The 20,046-nt window shown below is 31.0% G+C and overlaps 2 protein-coding genes across 4 annotated transcripts in view; both read left to right on the top strand.

The window, feature by feature from the left end:
• The window catches only part of LOC124366094 (orcokinin peptides type B-like), a 122,114-nt gene that overhangs the window by 101,180 nt on the left and 888 nt on the right, over positions 1 to 20,046 (top strand). Inside the window, exons 2-4 of one of the 3 annotated variants that reach the window (XM_046822344.1) lie at positions 6,925 to 7,006; positions 8,328 to 8,489; positions 13,377 to 13,536. In XM_046822344.1, coding sequence (XP_046678300.1) covers positions 6,925 to 7,006; positions 8,328 to 8,489; positions 13,377 to 13,536 — 404 coding nt within the window. The remainder of the gene's footprint in view (positions 1 to 6,924; positions 7,007 to 8,327; positions 8,490 to 13,376; positions 13,537 to 20,046) is intronic. The other 2 variants (XM_046822346.1, XM_046822347.1) reach the window with 2 other exon arrangements.
• Positions 8,496 to 10,603, top strand: LOC124366093 (feeding circuit activating peptides-like). Its single transcript, XM_046822343.1, has one exon. The coding sequence runs from the start codon at positions 8,747 to 8,749 to the stop codon at positions 10,502 to 10,504; it is 1,758 nt and encodes a 585-aa protein (XP_046678299.1). The 5' UTR covers positions 8,496 to 8,746; the 3' UTR covers positions 10,505 to 10,603.

Consider the following 20,046-nt stretch of genomic DNA (forward strand, 5'->3'; position numbering starts at 1 on the left):
CAAGTGGGGCGTAGTCCAGAGGAATTTCGAAATGAGAATAGACATGTATTCAGGTTCCGTATCCATGTAAAATTTCAGTACAATCCGTTGAATTGTTTATACATGAAAGCAAAACTAAGTAATATTATTAGGACGTACCCAAAATATTATTAATATTAATTTAAAAATATTATTATTCGTAATAATCCTTTTTAATTCTTTATTTGATATTTGATGATTGAGAGATATAATGTGATATTTGACATTTTGATTTTTAGATTTGGTATAAATGTTTTTAATATGTTTAGTATGTTGTAAATAACAAATGCGAACAAATAAAGTTTATATTTACCATCTTATTTATACAAGACATGCAATACAAAAGTACCATTTCTACTCTATTCATATTTAGAAATTTCAGAATTTTCTTTAATATATTTGAATTGGTAAATAAACCAAGTAAAAATTATTCAGCCGCGATCTTTATAATTTTTACAGTTTGAAATTGAACATCCCATTTAAATAAACAAGTATGTTATTACAGGAAGAACAATAAAGGAATTACTTAATAATAATGTTAATATAATTATAACTACTATCCATTCATGAGATTTGGAAAAAAACTTCTGTATTTATATGTAGTATGAATTCTTAAATGAAGGAAAACAATTACGTACGCTGTCGGAGTGGAATGCTGGTTCAGTGGTTACGTTTAGTGGACCAAGTGTTTATTTAAAATAACTTTAATATTAACATAAAATCCGTTAATTTAATTCTGATGTATAACATAGTGTCATAATTTTAAAATAGTTGTGCACTAAAGTGAATTGGACACATAATTAAAAACAACAATTATATTACCCAAGAGAAGATTACATAGCTTAATTATATTTAGGAACACTGTAGTAAGATTAATTAAGAATTTCCACGCTCCTTTTGTGTTAATTAAACTTTTACCACAAAGACCTAACAAGACGATGAAGTTTATGTTATTATCTGCATTAAAGTAAGAATATTTACCTTATATTTTTACAAAACTTATTTAAAACAGTACATTTTGAAACTTCTTTTGTATGTATATGCTGTCTAGATAAAGGTTTTTTTAAAGAATATATTTAAACTAACTGACAACAACAGGACATGCAATTTAATCTCTGTATATCTCTGTTGGATGTATTTCTGTATTAGAAGTTCTAGCGAGATAATCATAGATTCACCTTTAATATCTCTACAGTAGCTAACTGTAAACAACTCTATTACAATTATAAGGTTGAATAACCATCACCGATCACAATTTTCAAGTTCAATTATTTTACTCAGTAAATGTCTGATGCTTATGAAGTTTGTGTTTTAAATATTAAAATCAACATTTAATAGCTCAGTGTAATTATTTATTATATCCATTAATTGCAGAACTTTTAAAGGATATAATATAATTGTATTCATTTCATTTCTCACATTACCCATCTATAAGAGTTTTGTTTGTTACCAAAAAATCTACTTTCTTTCACTTTATACAATTAGTGTAATCAGATTATTATCTTTTTATTAATAGTTGGAAACACGGTTGTAATAGGTGATAATTAGTACATGCTTTGTGTCTCTTAATAGACTTTGTCGAGGTTTTATGCCGAATTTTAAATATATAGCTCATAGACAATAATACGGAAAAGTTTTTTACTACGTCACTCTGGCAGATAAAAGAGAAATTCAGCCATGCTACTAAGTTATACGTTTCGATGACGTTCTAAAATCCCACATAGGCGTTCTAGCAATGCACCACAATAGAATTCATTAACATTTATCTAGAAGAGAAGTCTAAATTTAAAATTCTACTGACTAAATTTTTCTCTTTAATTATACCTTGTTGATAATCATGCAGTATTTTTTTAATGTAAAATGTAAATCTGTAATGTGATTGTATTCATTTTGTTTACAAATGTATGCATTCCTTCATTTTTACGTTGCCATAAAGGTGAACTATGAGACAAATGTAAACATTATCGCTATCGCTCAACCAAATCGACATGCACCATCATCGATCTAGATGTTGCCTATATAGAAATGAAGCTTCATGTAAAATATCAAGTATATAGGTCAGTTAGTCCCTAATATATCGTATTAACAGACAGACAAATAGACAGTTAGAAATAAAATTTCCAACCTCATGGGCTTCGCTAACGTTCAGCCTATAACTATACAGATTGTGAACGTTCAGCCTATCCAGACTGACTTTAATAACTTCAGGAACAGCGTAAATTATAACTGAATTATGTTCAATTTATTGAACATTTCATCCCTAAATACACAGGTATTTAATCCAACCTCGGCAGCTTGAAACAACTAGTTGATGATATTTGACAACGTGTAACACTAACAACAATACAGAGTAATGAAAAACAATCACATCAGGTAGATTAGTTCTACCTCACACGCCACGTCTGAAGTGAATTCTAAAATGTAAAAAAACAATTCCAGAGCGGCTTTCACTATTTTAAAATAATCACTATAAAAGCTTCTGTGTTGATAATGTACACTTTGAATATTACTTTCTCTTTAAGCAGTCTATGTAAAACTAAGGTCGAAAATGTATGTGCCTTGTTGTTACATAAAAATACATTCATTTGAACAAACAAAATATGATACATAAAAATGCTAATTAGAATCATTATAAAGCTAAATTTGTATGAAATAGTTTACAAATCTATTGCCGATCGAAATATGCAAAACTATTGAAATAAGTACATCTTTTAATGGATAAATATGGTGTTCAATTTTAAAACATTTTGCCTAATTGATTCAATACACATGTTATATTAGTAAAATGTTATGGTTAGAATAATTATTAATTTATGAAATTTTAAAGTTCTATTCTAAATGTATACATGGCTATCTTATACATTTATGACGCCTATTGTTTTCTTACGGTTAACAACGTACAAACAATTGCACAGTGTGGAAAATAAGTCCTACAATAAATTACTTGATTTTAGTACATTAATTTCTTGACTGAGCGTTATCTCAGATTTTGACCCGAAAGGTTGGAAAAATGTCATTTGTCTGTCTGTCCGCACAATATCTCGAATTAGAAATTACCTATAGATACGGACCTTGAGCTGGATAGGTATAATAACGTATTATTTTCTAATATACATATAATGGTTAATTTGACTAATGTATGGGTTGATAATTAAGCAGTTCGATTTATATATGTGTTTTATGTTTCCGGAAAGAAATAATACAAAAAATAAAATCAAATTACCTCTCACAGATGTTAAACTATATTTAGCAATTTAATGTTTATTATAATAGTTTCAATAGCGGACAAATTCCTGTGGGACTGTAGATTCAATTTATTAAATTTTAATGACATAGAAATTACATACAGTTACCTCAGATATTTGTTTATCAAACCCTCAAGAATTATTGATCTATGAGCATTATTTAAAATTGAGACACATAAACAATTAGTACATCAATTGTGTAACCCGCAACAGCCTAGTATAGCCATATGGACACAATAGCGTGGACAGTGTTTACATATAATGTGGTGCTCTCACTTTCAAACTTGGGATATATTGATTTTATAAACCAGAGTTACTTTCACTACCAAGTAACACAATAACAGGATGATATTAAGGGGTGGGGTTACTAAGGGTAGTATGATCTGAGTAAATTGTGATGACTCACAGATGTATAAGGTGATTTTTCCATGTTAATTTTTTTCTTGTAAGGATAAAATAGTTCCGCATGCTCGTTCACTTTCTGAATAAGAATATGCAAATATAGCAGTTATCACAGTTTTGTACAGCGTACTATCATAAGATGGAATATACTTTGTAGAGGGCCATATTACGCGCTTAATCTTAATCAAATTACATTCTAAAGCAATTAAATTATAAAATGATAGCAAGAACAATTAAGATAAAAACATTGAATTGAGATTGAAAATAAATTATAACAAAATATTTATAAATGTTAAACAATTTAATCAATTCGTCTTTAATATTTTTGATGTCAATTGTGTATCGTTTAGTGTTGTTTGCGTTGCTGCGATAATATTAAGAGTTTGGCATTATAGAATATGCTCCTTTATAATTTTAGTGTTCTTAGATAATGCTGATAGTGGCTCGTTCCTCTTTCAATCTTCAATAAGACAGTACTCATTCGTATATTGCTTTCAAGCGCATAAATTCCAGAGAGTAGCAAGCTGTTATCACGTGATATTTGAATGAGCAACCGATATGACGAGCACTAAACATATTATCCTGTCAATGTAGCCATCGTTTGTCCTACTCAAATATATTTACCACATCAAGCGTAATATTATATCGTTGATATAATATTGTACACCAAACAAGGGCACAAAGGGGACACAGGAAATGTTTCTACAAAAGCAATCAAATTATACTTGTTGATCCGGATCAAACTTTATTAGTTCAGTTTTGAACATGGCGTTTGAAATAATATCTAACACGTGTGATGAAGTTATTATTTTAAATGAATTGGTTTGATTAAAATGTTGAAAAGCTATTTTAATCCGGAGTGATAACTTCCCAGCAACAAAGTAATAAATGATGCATTTCACTAATTGGAGAAATAAGCCGTTGATATAAATGTGATTATCAAATGATAATTCCAACTAAGCAGTGCAGACGAGAAGGTAATTGTGTAAGGAGAACATTTCATAAGAATCCCTCGTGGCATGCTTTCAGACTGGTGGTTTTTACATTTAGATTCAGAAGTAATTTATTTCGGCAATAACAAATATTATATTATATATGTCACATACTAAAATATGACAATCAAATAAGTTGACTTCATATAATTAAAAAATTGGCATAATATGACAGCAATTCTTGTACACTGTCTATCCCGCAAAATGTTATTACAAATTTAAAACATGTTTTCAGCTGGAAAGGTTTTTTAGGTTCCAAAGCAACGCGTTATAAAGCTGCAAGTCAATCTATGGATCTGGTAGTCTATGTTACTCTTGTGGCGGGTTTTGAACTGATAGTTAAAGGTATTTTCTGAAAAAAATAGGGTCTATATATTAAGAAAGCTAAAACTTCAAGTATGTAATACTTGGAAGAGTGAGGAGATTCTGTTGTTGAAAAAAGCTTACAGTGAGCACGATGAGCAGATCCTGACATAATGCGAAAAATCCTCTTAATAGTCTAAATACTATTAAAATTTCACTACATGGCCCTAGCATATTTGAAGTATAGTTTCTTTATCAACTAAAGGTATTAATACGCAAAAAGCGAAAGCAATTGAAGGTAGCTTTGTGCATAGTTGGTTATCAATGCACAATGGTGGTGGGTACATGAACTCTTACCAAATCCTTGGTGATGGATCAAAGTCTGAGAAACACACATGAACGATATTCAGCTCCCTTGTTTTAGACAGGAAATAATAAATAGATCCACTGTACCGATGCCAACCAATAAAAAAGAACAATTTCATAGTCGATATTTCGAAGAATGCAGAAAACCGATCCTTCTTGCAAAAACTTATGATCCTGCCTAAGAATATCAGAGTGAGTGTCTCTGGCCGGCCTCATTGTATCAAAATAGTTATTTCTTTAAAATTGGAAAAATTATTGTAAATTGCCGTTTTAATCATTTTTATGGTGACATGGTGGATTTTGGCTCACATAGCACTGTGTAGAAAAGGCACAGAAAAATAAATTTATTATTAGCACGTACAAATTAAAAACTGGCCTTTCAAGCATGTCTCGGCTCCATAGATTCCATGCATATACAAGACTAGAAGCCATTGTAGAAACTTAAATAAGTTAATGTTTGATTAAAATTGATCAAACTGGCGATATAAAGTACTCCTATAAAATCTCAAACATAGCTCTGCTGGATAAAATTTATTTTCATGATAAATACGTTCACTCGCCAAGATACGGCATAGACTGGTTGTCTCCGTAGTTGGTCATATTTACGCTATGGAAATCTTTAGTACATTTTCTAAACTAATAGTTTTTAAGTTGTATTAAATTGGAGATTTTTTATTATGATACTGCAGCCTTTAATTTAAAGAATCTGTGGTTTTTGTTTCACAACAATTATTCCTGGTTATTCACTGACAAATTTCAAACCAAGATCGTTCCGGTAGTAAATGTCACAAAATTGCAAATGAATAAAGAAATTTATTCAAGTAACAGCAGAAATCAAATACAAAACATTTCCAAGGATTATATTAAGTGTTAAAGAAGTCATTGTAAACTTATAGGAGTTATTAAACCGTATTATAAAATTAAAATTGGTTCTATAATGAAAATAATTTTGAAAAGCTGCATTTGTTTCTTTAATTTGACAGTTATTTTAATGGAATATTGCCTATTTAAAAAACTATTCTTATTAGGATAGCTGTATATTCTGTTATGTGCATGGTCAGTTTCTCACAGTTTATTACATGTTACAGCAAAGTATTATTATTATGCAGTATTTAACTTCTTCTAAGAAACTAATGCCCAAGATTTATAATCTGCTTTTTATGCTGTTTTAGTGTATAATATTTAGAAAAACATAATGAATATGGGGTGTTATGGGATTTGATACACACTCTGTATGGATTAAAAACTTTCAGCCATTTTCGTCTAACTCTGACGTGAGAAATATAGTCATTTCTTATTGTCCTCTAAGAATGAACATTTTATGACAGCCGAATGGTTAACATCTTAGCTTATCATCCCAGGGACCCGAGTTCGAATATTGATGCTGGCATGAAATGTTTGCACGCTAAAAATAATGACGTGGGCCTAATCTGAAGTAACTGTTACAAGATTCCTGGCTAGAGTACCAAATCATCCATAAAAATTAATAAAATTATCATCACTTGTTAAACTTTCATTATCAGACTGTACCTATAATGTTAAGGACGTTAACCTTATCCACCAACTTTGTTACTGATTGCTTCACCTTTATGTTACAGGACGATGAAGCGTACTATTACAACAGGCTACATGATCTCCCTGACACCTACAACAAGGATGTACGAAACCTGGATGGAATCGGTAAGCTTGATCCTATATACCGTTGTCGCATGTGTTCGTCATATCAATAACACTCATATTCCTCACAATGGCTTGTTATTGTAATGTTGGTGTTTTGTGCCTAACTTGCTTATTACCTGTGACTGACTTGTGATGCACGTTATTTAAACACATATGTTTCTATTTAGTAAATACATACATTATGTTATCTTTGCACAAATAGTAGTTTCAGTACTTAAATTCGATCTTGCTGATCTGTTATTCACTGCAGGAAAGCTGACTAAAGGCTGTTAATATTTACAGAATTATAATATATTAAAACATTTCTTAAAATAATATTTTATACACTTACTATTATAGAAAGTTGGTTATTTACAAACTAATTCGGCAATTATGAAGACATGATTTTTTTTAATGAATTGCGTGATAAAAGAAATGTTTGTTTACTCGATGTTATGTTGTAAAGAAACATATGGTTATAGTTATCTACTGCCTCATAAGATTGTTTAGGCAAGTGGTTAAAATACTTGTTTTGGAGAAACCCTACTTATTGATTCAAATGTCTGAGGATTTTAGATGCTTTCTTAGTTAATTTACGGCACCCCATCAATTCTGTTCTTCGACTACTTGAGAGCGTACCGCGTGAACAGAATCACATTTTCTTATGGGTACAGCGTTACAATAGTGAGCAAGGACGCAAGGACATACAGTTAGCCAGAATTAAACATTTTTGTCCAATGAAGTAATTTAAAGTTTAGGTTAAATTGTATAAATAAAAAAAATGTACAGTTTTCGTGAAACGGTAGCCTGCAATCTAAAGCAAATTTAATTTTAGAAATATAGTTTAAATTTCAATTCACCTTGCATTGTATTTATTGAAGAATATGTGCATTTAATATCCAAATAATACACTATAAAACAAATGGTATAAGTCTAATTCATAAGTTTGCTAGCCTACTGGCGTGACTAGTCCTAAAACTCCTAAAACTAAGTTTTCGGCTCGAATCGTGTCGAAAAATTACTAAAAATATTTATATTAACTGAAAATACCACGATTTAGCTGTAGAGAGAATTTTGGTGTAGTCCTAATGTAATGGGTGTAAACATAAACTATTCTAATTCAAGGTTTCTTGAAAATATTGTAGTATAACTTCCATGACTTTAGGATGTCTCTTCATAGTTGGGTCAAAATGTTATCTTGAATTGGGTTGTTAGTTGCTTTAACAGTGTTAGGACGTGTTCTAAACCGGAAAACCTTTCAATTATTTAAGAATCCTTAAAATCATGACCCCATCTTTTCACCGCACGAGAAACTAACAACATAAAGTCTTTCTGTTTTCAGATTCGAGGGAGGAAGTGCAGCCTTTGCTCGCTCTCTTGGCTAAAGTGGACCAGGACGCGAGCTCTGAGAGAGGTTCTAAATCAAAATATAAGTTTGGCTCTGGTTCGCACTTAGATGGAATAGGTGGAGGGCACTTGGTACGGGATCTGGAGATGGAGCAAGGTTTGGGGAGCACGATAGTGGATGGTGCACTGCATCCTGCCGATGTTGGTGTTGGCGTTTCAGAAACATTCGGGACCATTCGAACATTTCCCAAAAGTTCTAAATATTCGCAAACGTTACAAGACGACTACAAAATTATTCACTTTTTACTCTCCGCTAAGACTACCCCCAACCATAAAGTTACTTTCATTCCAAAGCCCCGACCAGTTATTTTTCATACTTTAAACGATCCAATACAAAATAGGAAATACTTAGTTATGAAAAGAGAAAAGGGTATACTCGATGAAAATGACTTAAAACAGTACGATCATATCGATCCTCTAGGTGGAGGGCATTTACTAGGCAAGCGACAAGAACTGTTTGATGTTAAATCTGATGAGTCCAATGTGCTTAAACTGTCAGATTTCTTTGGGGGAAGACAAAAGGGTTTTGACTATCTTAGTGACGATAACCTCATAAAAGAACCTCCTGTTTATTCAAGATTTATGGATTCACTTGGTGGTGGCCATCTGTTGAGTTCCAAAAAGAATGTGGACTCTCTTGGAGGTGGTCATCTCATAAAAGGACAACCTGTGTATTCAAGATTTATGGATTCTCTAGGTGGTGGTCACCTAATAAAAGAATCCCCCGTTTATTCAAGATTTATGGATTCACTTGGAGGTGGCCATCTTCTGAGTTCCAAAAAGAATGTGGACTCTCTTGGAGGTGGTCATCTCATAAAAGAACAACCTGTGTATTCTAGATTTATGGATTCTCTAGGTGGTGGTCACCTCATAAAAGAACTTCCCGTTTATTCACGATTTATGGATTCACTTGGTGGTGGCCATCTGTTGGGCACTAAAAAGGATTTGGACTCTCTTGGAGGTGGTCATCTTATAAAAGAACAACCTGTGTATTCAAGATTTATGGATTCTCTAGGTGGTGGTCACCTCATAAAAGAACTTCCCGTGTATTCACGATTTATGGATTCACTTGGTGGTGGCCATTTGTTGAGCACTAAAAAGGATTTGGACTCTCTTGGTGGTGGTCACCTCATAAAAGATATTCCTGTTTATTCAAGGTTTATGGATTCACTTGGTGGCGGTCACTTGTTAGGCGCGACAAAGGATTTAGATTATCTAGGTGGTGGCCATCTCATAAAAGAACCATCTATTTATTCCAGATTTATTGATTCACTTGGTGGTGGCTATCTGTTGAACACTAAAAAGGATTTGGACTCTCTTGGTGGTGGTCACCTTATAAAAGAAACTCCTGTGTATACAAGAGTAATGGATTCGCTTGGTGGTGGTCACCTCATAAAAGACATTCCTGTTTATTCAAGGTTTATGGATTCACTTGGTGGTGGTCATTTGTTGGGGTCGAAGAAGGATTTAGATTATCTTGGTGGTGGTCACCTGATAAAAGAACCAATTAAGTATTCAAGATTTATGGATTCTCTAGGAGGTGGTCATCTCATACGGGAACCACTTTCATACCCAGTAATCATGAATTTACTTGATGAAGATCACATATTGAATACGGTGAATGATTTGGAAAATGACCTAATCAAGGACCAAACTGTACGATCTAGACCTACTACGACACCGACCAAAGAACTATTTTTTAATACTAAGACAGATTTTGATTACTTTTCTAAAACATACCTTTCAAAATATCCGTTTGATTATCTTCGTCAGATATTTGAACCTATTCGAACCAATTCTCAAAATACAAACCTTTGTACCAATTGTCCTTATGGAGGCTTACCAATAAATAAAGAAAGTAAACCAACAAAAACCGTATCATCAAACTCAAATGTGTATCAAGCCAAGGTATTAAGTGTTAAAGTTACACCTAACAAAGAGCAGATTAGTTCAGACCCTGTATCGTATTCAGAAAGTAAAAAACTCTCTTATAGTTTTCCTTTGGAAGAAGAAAATGTAGAAGTGTCACAAACTGAAGCACCTTTCACAGGCGTTATTGATGTAAAGAATCTTGATATATCTAATCCAATTACACAAGAACATAATCAGTGAAAAGGGTCAAAATATTATCAATTTTGACAGTGGAATAGTGTATGCTGCCTTATTGTTTGTACAAATCATAAGAAATTTATAATAAAGTACTTACTGAAATTATGGTGTTCATTGTTTTCAATTAATAATTATATAATAAGTAATAATATTTATAGCAGATTTAAATGATATTTATGATATAATGTCGTGTATGAAGGTTATTCCAAATTGTATTTTTAATAAATTTTAATAATTGGTGGCTTATAGTCTATTTTAAAAGTACACAGTGAATAACGTAATTGGATCTAATCATAATAACAATTTAAGTACTTAAAATATTTTTGGTATTAATAGAGTGAAAAATTCAACTTAAAAATATTATAAACATGTGTACCTCAAATGAATCTCTGCCATATTAACTGTATTTGTGGATATGAGGTAAAGAATATTAGAGATACAGATTTTTAGCAGGCAACTATATCGGGTATTTTGTGTTTATCAAACATATAAAAATTAACCCCATGTACGACAAATAGTGGTTCACAGGGTGTATCTTGCTCCATTGAAACAGGGGAGATTGTTCACATAGCAAAACAAATTTAATATTACGTTCATTTAACTAAACGTTTAACCGATGAATTGACATATCCATAACTTCGTAAAAACATCAAAGAGACAAAAATATATAATAGAGCAAAAAGTTTTGTGTATTTATGCAATATTACGAAAGTTACCGATGTAATAAATTTTATAACATGTATGTATTATGTTTAACATTTTTGCTAATGTACTTAAGCTATTTGCCCAAATTTTACTTTTATATTTAAAACTTGTCTACGAAGAGGGCGCGAAAATTCACTAGAGAGAGTTTTTATTCACGACAACTTCGTTGATTACAATTTATCAGTTTTATTCAACGAAAAATCGCCGTCGGTCCTTAAATAAAATCTCTTTATACAGGGAAGAGATGTAATCTGTCACCAGTACTATTTACCCACATCTGAATCTACATCTGGATTGGTATACTTTGATTCACAGTATCCGTGATGGTATCCAACCTAATTATAATATAGGTTCTACCAATTTTATTATTACTCTTCGTGGTACTAATTTGATGTAACACTTTTCTGTGTTGGATGTTGAAAATTCAGCGTTTACAACGTTATTTCCAATTTATTCTATACTGCTTTTTTAATTACTGCTGAACTACAATCGATTGATTGTTTAGACACAAAAGCATTAGTAGCGTGGCACGCAGTAGCATGACTATTAAACAATGCATGATATTCATGAATTGCATGATACCTAGAATGATCTGCATGGACAACACAGCATGGTCGGACCCTGAGAGACTCGGTAAGTTATTATATTTTAAGCTAATTTTAAAATACTTACTTACCCTGATTTAGTAAAAAAATCATTTAGTTTCTATAGAAAAAAGGAAGAAACAATTATAAATAGAAATTCTGTATTATTTGTATACTGCCTATTTTCTACAGCATTCTTTTTAAGAATAGTAAGCATTTGTATTGTTCTAATATACTGAGTGTGTAATGTAAGTTATGAAACTCGTTTAAGGCTGCAAAGTTATATTTTTTGTCCTGATTACCGTTACAAGCATAAGCGGCAACCAAACAAATGTTTTAATTCTTAATATAATACAAAATAAGGGACAGTTTGATCCTTCTAATGTGTTATGAATAGTTTCAAATTGGTAGTTCTGAAATCCTATAGTATTAGCAAAGTGACTGCGGCTGGGACCTAAGTAGTTTTACCCGAACACACACGAACATACAGTTTTCTTTCACTATGCAAATAAATACGCTTTTAAGTTTAGTAAGCCATACTGTTTACTTATTCATAAATATTTACATTTTTAGTTATAATATTCAAGAATGTTTCAAAACAGTTCCATTGTTTCAAAATATTGAGGACACACAATAGAGATCAAAACTCACAGTATAAGGGAACTTATTGATTCAGAAATAACTATTTTAATATTCATCTTGAGTGCAGCAAATAATGCTATGTATTTTAATAACTCATTCTTATTAATGGGTCTACAGTACATTTTCATTTAGTAATTTTGCTTTACAAGTTTGTTAGAGGTTGTCTGAAGGGATATGAAACAAATTTTCAAAAACTTCTTTTATTTTCTTCCTCATAAAAAATAAACTTTAAGCATATCAATCAAAAAGCTCACTTCTCAAAAATTCTTAAAAGACAAAAACTACTCCCACTTTAAATTGTCAAGCCGAATTTTGCTGTAATTATATATTTATAGATAAGAGTAAGTGCTCTACTCCTCATGCTAGTCAATCAGTAAGTAATTAATTAAATAAAGCTTACATTTGTATTATTATATTACTAAATTTTCTGTGTAATGTATAGGTTTCTCCAGTCAGACGTGTGTTTCTGAGCCTTATGATCCTTACGAGCCTTTACAGTAACTCATGTACATACAGTTAGATCCTTGTTATTGAATTATTAGAGATAAATTCAAAAAAATTTCAAATGGCTGGAATATGTTAACAATATTTTATTCCAGAAAATAAATTCAGATATTTTTGGAGACTATTTATTGAAATATTAATTCAAGTTTTGAATTTAAAGTTACACTATGGCAAGAGTTTGATCGTTTCAAAACCCTTTAGTAAAGCGTGTAGGCATAATGTGTTTCAAAACTGACAAACTTGATAAACACGGTATTTGATAACATATAAAAAAAATTAAATAAAACTGTATGATGGTACACAACCATAGAACCTAATACTGTTTTCACCAGGTGCAAAGTCAGTGTATATCTCAAGGTAGCCAAACTGGCAGATTAATTTATTCGTTGTATAAAACGTTTAGATTGATCCAAATCTTATGCCCAAATGTTAAATTTCAGGAGGTGGCAACCTGTTGAGGGACCTCGATGTGCTGAGGAATCGTGCTGCTTTCTTCAGCCGCGGCAGTCGGGATCCCAGGAATTACCGGTTCGACACTCTTATGGGTAGCACTCTTGGTGGAGTCAAGAGGACCGCAGGAGGTTGCTGTGACAGTCTCAGGTAGACCTTACGAACACGAAAACAAATCAGTGTATAGCTGTAACAAAATATCAACCTGATCATGACTACGAACACGAAATCAAATCTGTAGCTGTAACAAAATATCAACCTGATCATGACTACGAACACTAAATCAAATTTAGTGTGTAAATGTAACAAAATATCAGCCTAAGCATGACTACTAACATGAAATCAAATCATTGTATAGCTGTAAAAAATGTCAACCTGAGCATGACTATTAGAAATAGTTTTTGTGTCATTAATATTTAAATATTTTAATTTGTTCTTTTGTTACCCAATAGTAAAGTAACATGCTTTGTGAGCTTTACAATTTTGATCCCCACTTTACGGAGTTACCTCAAATTCGGATTTCATCATACAAGTGAATTTATCCTGAAAAAATTTCCTTTGATGTTTTAGGATATTTAAAATATAATTATGAAATAATATAATATAATATAAATATATACATTTTATATAATATTATATAATATACTATATAAATATTATGTATATATATATATATAAATATAATAATAATGAAATTGAAGGAAATATGAAAGACATGTTTTACTTCAAAATAAATAGTTGGTACAGTAAAACTATTAATTTAGGAAAACTTCAAAAACGCAATTATTGGTTCCATTTAGACTATCTGAGTAATTTTTTATCTGAAGAATCACAAAAATTCAGATAGCATACAAGTCTGACTGTCAGCTTTTGCATTATTTTCAGTTTTGAATCTATTTCACTTTGATAGAGTTAAAATATTCACCGTAAAAACAAGAATTTAGTGTTTTTGATTGAACTTTTTACTAGATCATAGCTAGATGGAATTCCTTAACAACGCGTAATCTTTTCAATTTCTTTTATTATTCCTAACAAAGTTTCTACCAAGGATGATTCTAGCGTAAGATGTCAACACTATTATTTACATTATATGTAACGTATACTCATTTATGAGTGGACAGTTTTTCGTTCTTATCAACAACTTCTGCAGACCACTCAACCCAATCTCCTGAAAGTAGTTCTATGATGTAATTATCTCACCAGAGGGACGACAGTTGCAGACAACTTGGTTGTTATCGGCACAGCTGTTCGTTATCTGTGCTACAGTAACAATTGGTTTACTTTCTGAGAGTCCTGCCCTTTGTCTCGTTATCTCTCTACCTTTATCAGTTACCGGATCTCTAATAAATCGTTAAGGAGTTATTTTTAAGTGTTTTATTGGTTTATTATTTTGATACTGATAAAATATTATATTTTATAATCTTGATGGAAAAAAGTGCACGGTTGAAAATATTAAGACATTACTTGTATTTAATAAACATTAATTCTAAATAAAATCATTTCTTATATAATGGCCTTTATTTCTATGTTATTTAATCTATAAATTCTAAAATTTGATTGTATTTCAGAAATCTTATTACGTGCCTTCATATTATAACAATATAGATGCTAGAATAACTTCTAAAACCCAAAGTTCAAGAATTTTATAATTATACTTTTATTATTAATTCATTCAATTGTTGTACATTCAACTTCACAACAAACAGATATAGTATATTCGAGGAAAATGTTAACATAACAAGTATTCTTATGTAACTTGTGATTTAAAACTAATAATTCTATGAGCCTTGAACATTATCTTCTTCATTGTTATATAAAATGATTTTTTACGAGCTCAGAAACATTATAGGTTTAGTCATAAAAGCGTTCTAAACATATATTAGGAAAACGAGAGGATTTCTAACATAGAAATAAACTGTAACCCCCTAATTTACATGCAGAGAATCTATTTAAAGTATTTCCTATTGGCACAGAGATACGTTTAGATATGATTATAATATTCATCAATAAAACTGGATACGTTTTAATTTTCTACATTAAAGTAGTGTTTCAGTCCTTATTAAAAAACTGTTAAAGATAGTTACGTGGTTTTAAATTTAAAACATTTATTTTTAAATACGTTTAAAATACGTAACATAAGATATAGTCTTCCATTTAAATTGTATTAGCTATGGTCATTGTACCTTTTCAAAATATTAATTTTCATGTAACGTATCAAGTCAAAATGAATGTATTGCAAATTAGGAATGGACTTTATTATGACTAGGTCAGCCTTTCTGAAAAGGTAAAAAATTATTTTTTTTAAACTTCCTCAAAAGTAAAAATTTTACGTTTTTGAGAATTGGTACTGGGTCCTCAAATTTTGGAACATTTAGTTCCTTAAATTTGGTGAAAATCTTTTAAATACAGTTATTGTATTACTTAAAATTACTATGGAAATGGAGAGTTTTGTTATGTATCTTGTGTAAAAATTGAATCTCAAACACCTGGGAATCGAGCTGTATATGTATGTAAATCTATGCCAACCATCACGAATAATTTCTAAAACTCTATTAGAATTTGTAATATTATGTGTTGGTTTTTGTAACGCAAAACTAAAATTTTGTACCAATCAGGGGAAAAATATAATGGACATTTCAAATTAGGCTTACATGTATACGTGTAAAACTACAACTAGGCCTTAACTAAAAATATACAACACCATATTTTGTGCCACCAATTTTCTATTCTTGTACTTTTCAAATAACAGTTCATGTTAATTTATAAGCTTTGCTTATCATGGCGGAGAGAAACTCGGTGTGCTATCGCTCAAGCACTGCGAGTTTGCAGCGTGTCAGATTTTTTCGCGCTGTCACTCACTAGCTGTGACTGTTGTTTGTTTATTGTTACAGGTGATATTTTTGTGCTGTTACGCTGATTTAGTGTTATGTTATGTAACATATTTGTGCTATTTATAGATGTTTAAAGTACGATAAAAAACGAAAGTTACTAATAAAAGTATTATAAACTATCCAAACACTGTGAAATTTATCAAAATTAAATAACTGCTGTAAGAGGTGTTTTACTAATGAAAATACAAAGTATTCTTCCCTACAAATTATTATATAATGGGATTTTATAACGCTTTATATTACTACTTTTCTGTCTGCAGTTTTTCTACTGTACTTTAAACTTCCGTAAACAGCTCAACCTAACAAGGTACATAACATAAAACTAAACTAACTCAAACTGCACACAAATACCATCTGTAACAATGAACATAAATATCAGCCACTTCCTTCTAGTGACAAACAGTACAGTAAATCTGACACGCGCCTGCAACTAATCTGCTGCAACCATGCAATGCATTAACAATGGCACACCATTTCTCTTTCCACTACGGTAAGCAAAGCTTATAAATTATCCTGAACCGTTAGTTGACAGGTGCAAAAATAAAAATTGGTGGCATAAAATAAGTACATTACTACAAAAATATGGCCTACTTTAGTTACGCATAGTTGTGTTTTTATACGTAGCTCTGTGAGCCAATTTTTAAACGCCAATATCTTTTATTCCGGACTGGCAAAGCAATTCATTTTTGCTAAAGAAAGAACTATAAAAAAGTAAAATATTTTGATACAGTTTAAAAATGATTTTCAAGGTCAGCTCATATTTCTATTAGAATAGTAATACTCGTTATTAATGTTTTTAAATTTATTGTTTTGTTTAATCCTTATCAATGTTTTAGCTAATGACTTCGATGAATTAGATTCAATTTAGAATGTTCATCAGCTATTATGTATTTGTATAAGAATGCCGATTTTTATAAAATTGATGTGATACATTTAATATTAAATAACTAAACGATATAAAAAGGGCAAATAAATATGTAGGAAACAATTTAAAATTCCCAAGAAACGCCACGATACGCAATATATGATGTCCATTACTACAAAATGTGTTTTTACTTTTTAGAAAATAATCCCTAAGTGTAAGTTGCCTAATGGCACAATTTATTGCTACTGTTAATGTTTTGGTTATAGGAACAGAAAAAACAAATATTGTTCAATTGCATTTATTCCAATAAATATAGCTTTTCAATGTTCTCTATCTCTTTAAGCAAAGTAAATAACCGTATTCCATAGTTATGCGAGATTTATATAAATTTCATCTCATATTTTGAAATAGGCAAAACATTTATATTAAACGTTTGGCAACTTTAGGTTTGAAAAAATGTAAACGCTAATGTAAAATTAATTGTATTGTTATAGTAAAAAAACTTTTTACGTTTTTTGTACTGTACAGGTTATTTTTGGCTATCCAAAACCACACCAGTGATTGTTATATGCCCTATTGTTGTAAGGTTTTAGTACCCATAGAGTGGATACACATGGTAGTGGGAAGCGGCATCTCAGTTTCGTCTTGGTGGAAAGCCAACAAATTTTGTTGAAAACGCTTTCGAAATTATATCAACTTCACGATGCTGCGTTCGGTATCATTAAGGCGTTTGGCATTGTTGGGGCTACGATTATCACAGAGTACGTCAGGAGGCTCTACGAGCAGAATTCAGAAGCGTATGTTTTTATGAGATTATGATGGTTTTTTTAAAGGCGGACAATCGTTTTACTTCGTAGATAATGTTTTGAGGACCACGATGCATTATCCTAACGTAATTGAAATTTCACTTAGGCAGCTAAAGGGTCTATTTTGGTATCTTATCATACTCAATGAGTTGAACTTCCCATTAATAATATGCCTTTACCACGCATTCCTGCTAGTAAATTTAATAATGGGTGATTTCTCTGACACTGCTAGTAATTTACTGCTAAGGTTTTGAAATATACTAAATGCGTCATTACAGACACAAGATTAATTTAACTATGTGGCAAAATGTAGCATGCATGCCTGATAACAGACCTTATCACGTTATTCTCTGGTCCAAAACTAAACTTTGTCCAACGATTATAACTTATGGGTTTGCAGAGAATTATGGAAAAATACCATGATATCGTGATTACGAGAACTTTGATCTCTTATACCTTCAGTATATTGCACTGAACTATTTACCTTCAAATGTACTCACTTTATGGTTAATGGTGGACATATGAAAACACCCTGTCTCGTACCAAAATATGAATTCCAAACATTCCTTTTCGTAATCGTTCAAAATGTTGGATAAGTTGAATACGCCTTTGTAAAAACGTTAAAATTAATTCTATTCTAACGGTAAATTTAAAACTTATTTTGGTAGATATTGATACCTTGTGTGAACTCCGATTATATTAATAATACTAGCTGTTACCCGCGGTTTCCTACGCAATCTTTAGAACCGAAGTCATTATATTACTTCGTAAAAGCAATTATGATGTAATATGATGGGAGTCTTATAAAAAGTTTAAAAAAAGCCTAAGTAGGCATACATCAGGTAGATAGACTATTATTTAAGTTCATCGTAAATAATATCAGAGTTTTACTTAATTATTATAGCATTTTTTATATATAATAACTTAATAATTATATACATAACGTCACAGCTGAATCTGCCTTGTCATCCCGATTAAGAAAACACAAATCTAGGATCACATAGGTCTCGGAAACTTACTTCGGTTAAAAAGCGTATATTTCCAGTTCTTGTCATATATTTCAGGTCTAAGATATTTCCAGTACCATAGTAGATTTTTGTTGTTGTTTTGACGAAGAAAAAATGTATATATACTTACGTAGGACCGAGATGCTTAATTCGGTTAAAAATTGCCTACTTAAGACCGTTTAAATTCATTTACCTACTATGTCACAGTTTAGCTTACCATATTGCCTCGATGAAAATACTACATATGTCCGATTATCTAGTTCTCGGAAATCTATTTTGGTCAAAATCGTGTTGACATAGTTGAGTTTGCCTTGTCCTGATGAAGAAAATACACACATAAGTAGGACTGAAAAGCCTATTACGACCTAGGGAAGTCCTACCTACTTACTATGTACTTTCGGTATAAGAGGGAAATCCGTATTAAGGTTTTGCAACATTCAAAAATAATCGTTATTAAAGTTATGCCTTACACTTGTTTTTTGGACTGTAGTCAGGGAAAGAATGAATCGTTAAGGCATGTTAGTATTCATTTCTCTGTTTTTCCATAAGTCATTGTTAAAATGTAATATCATAATGTCAAGAAAGCCCACCAGTTAAAAGTAACTAATGGGGTGAAAACATTCATACCTTTTTCATTAAGGTTAGTTTTATAACAGTATTTAATGCGTTAGATGATTTTAATTCGTCACTGGTGCAATCTGGAGTAAAATGTATCTATTAATGTTTTATTTACTATCTGCATTACACTACCGATCAAGCACTGTTTACTTATCAATGATACAATTTAAATGTAAACAGATGTTTCAGAAAGTTTGTCGAACTATAGCTGTCAACAGCCGTTTAGTGCCAGTTTAATTTGAATTATGAAACGTAAAACTTACAATTTTCTCTGAATTACAAAATAATTCCGGTAACTTTTCTTAACTTTTTCTTCATAAAAACCTTCCTCGGATTTCTATGGACATTTTACAAAAAGATGTTATCAAGATTTGCGCTTACCAACACATTTTGTGATTCATTTTTATATTATAGATTAAAACAAAATAAACTTCCAAATAAGTTTTCTTATTTTATTTTTAAGATTTTTAGAA

The sequence above is a fragment of the Homalodisca vitripennis genome, chromosome 7 (assembly GCF_021130785.1).
Source record: "Homalodisca vitripennis isolate AUS2020 chromosome 7, UT_GWSS_2.1, whole genome shotgun sequence".
Taxonomy (NCBI): Eukaryota; Metazoa; Arthropoda; class Insecta; order Hemiptera; family Cicadellidae; genus Homalodisca; species Homalodisca vitripennis.

Coding starts and splice junctions, on each gene's coding strand:
- LOC124366093 (XM_046822343.1), top strand. CDS start 8,747: ATGAAAAGAGAAAAGGGTATACTCGATGAAAATGACTTAAAACAGTAC.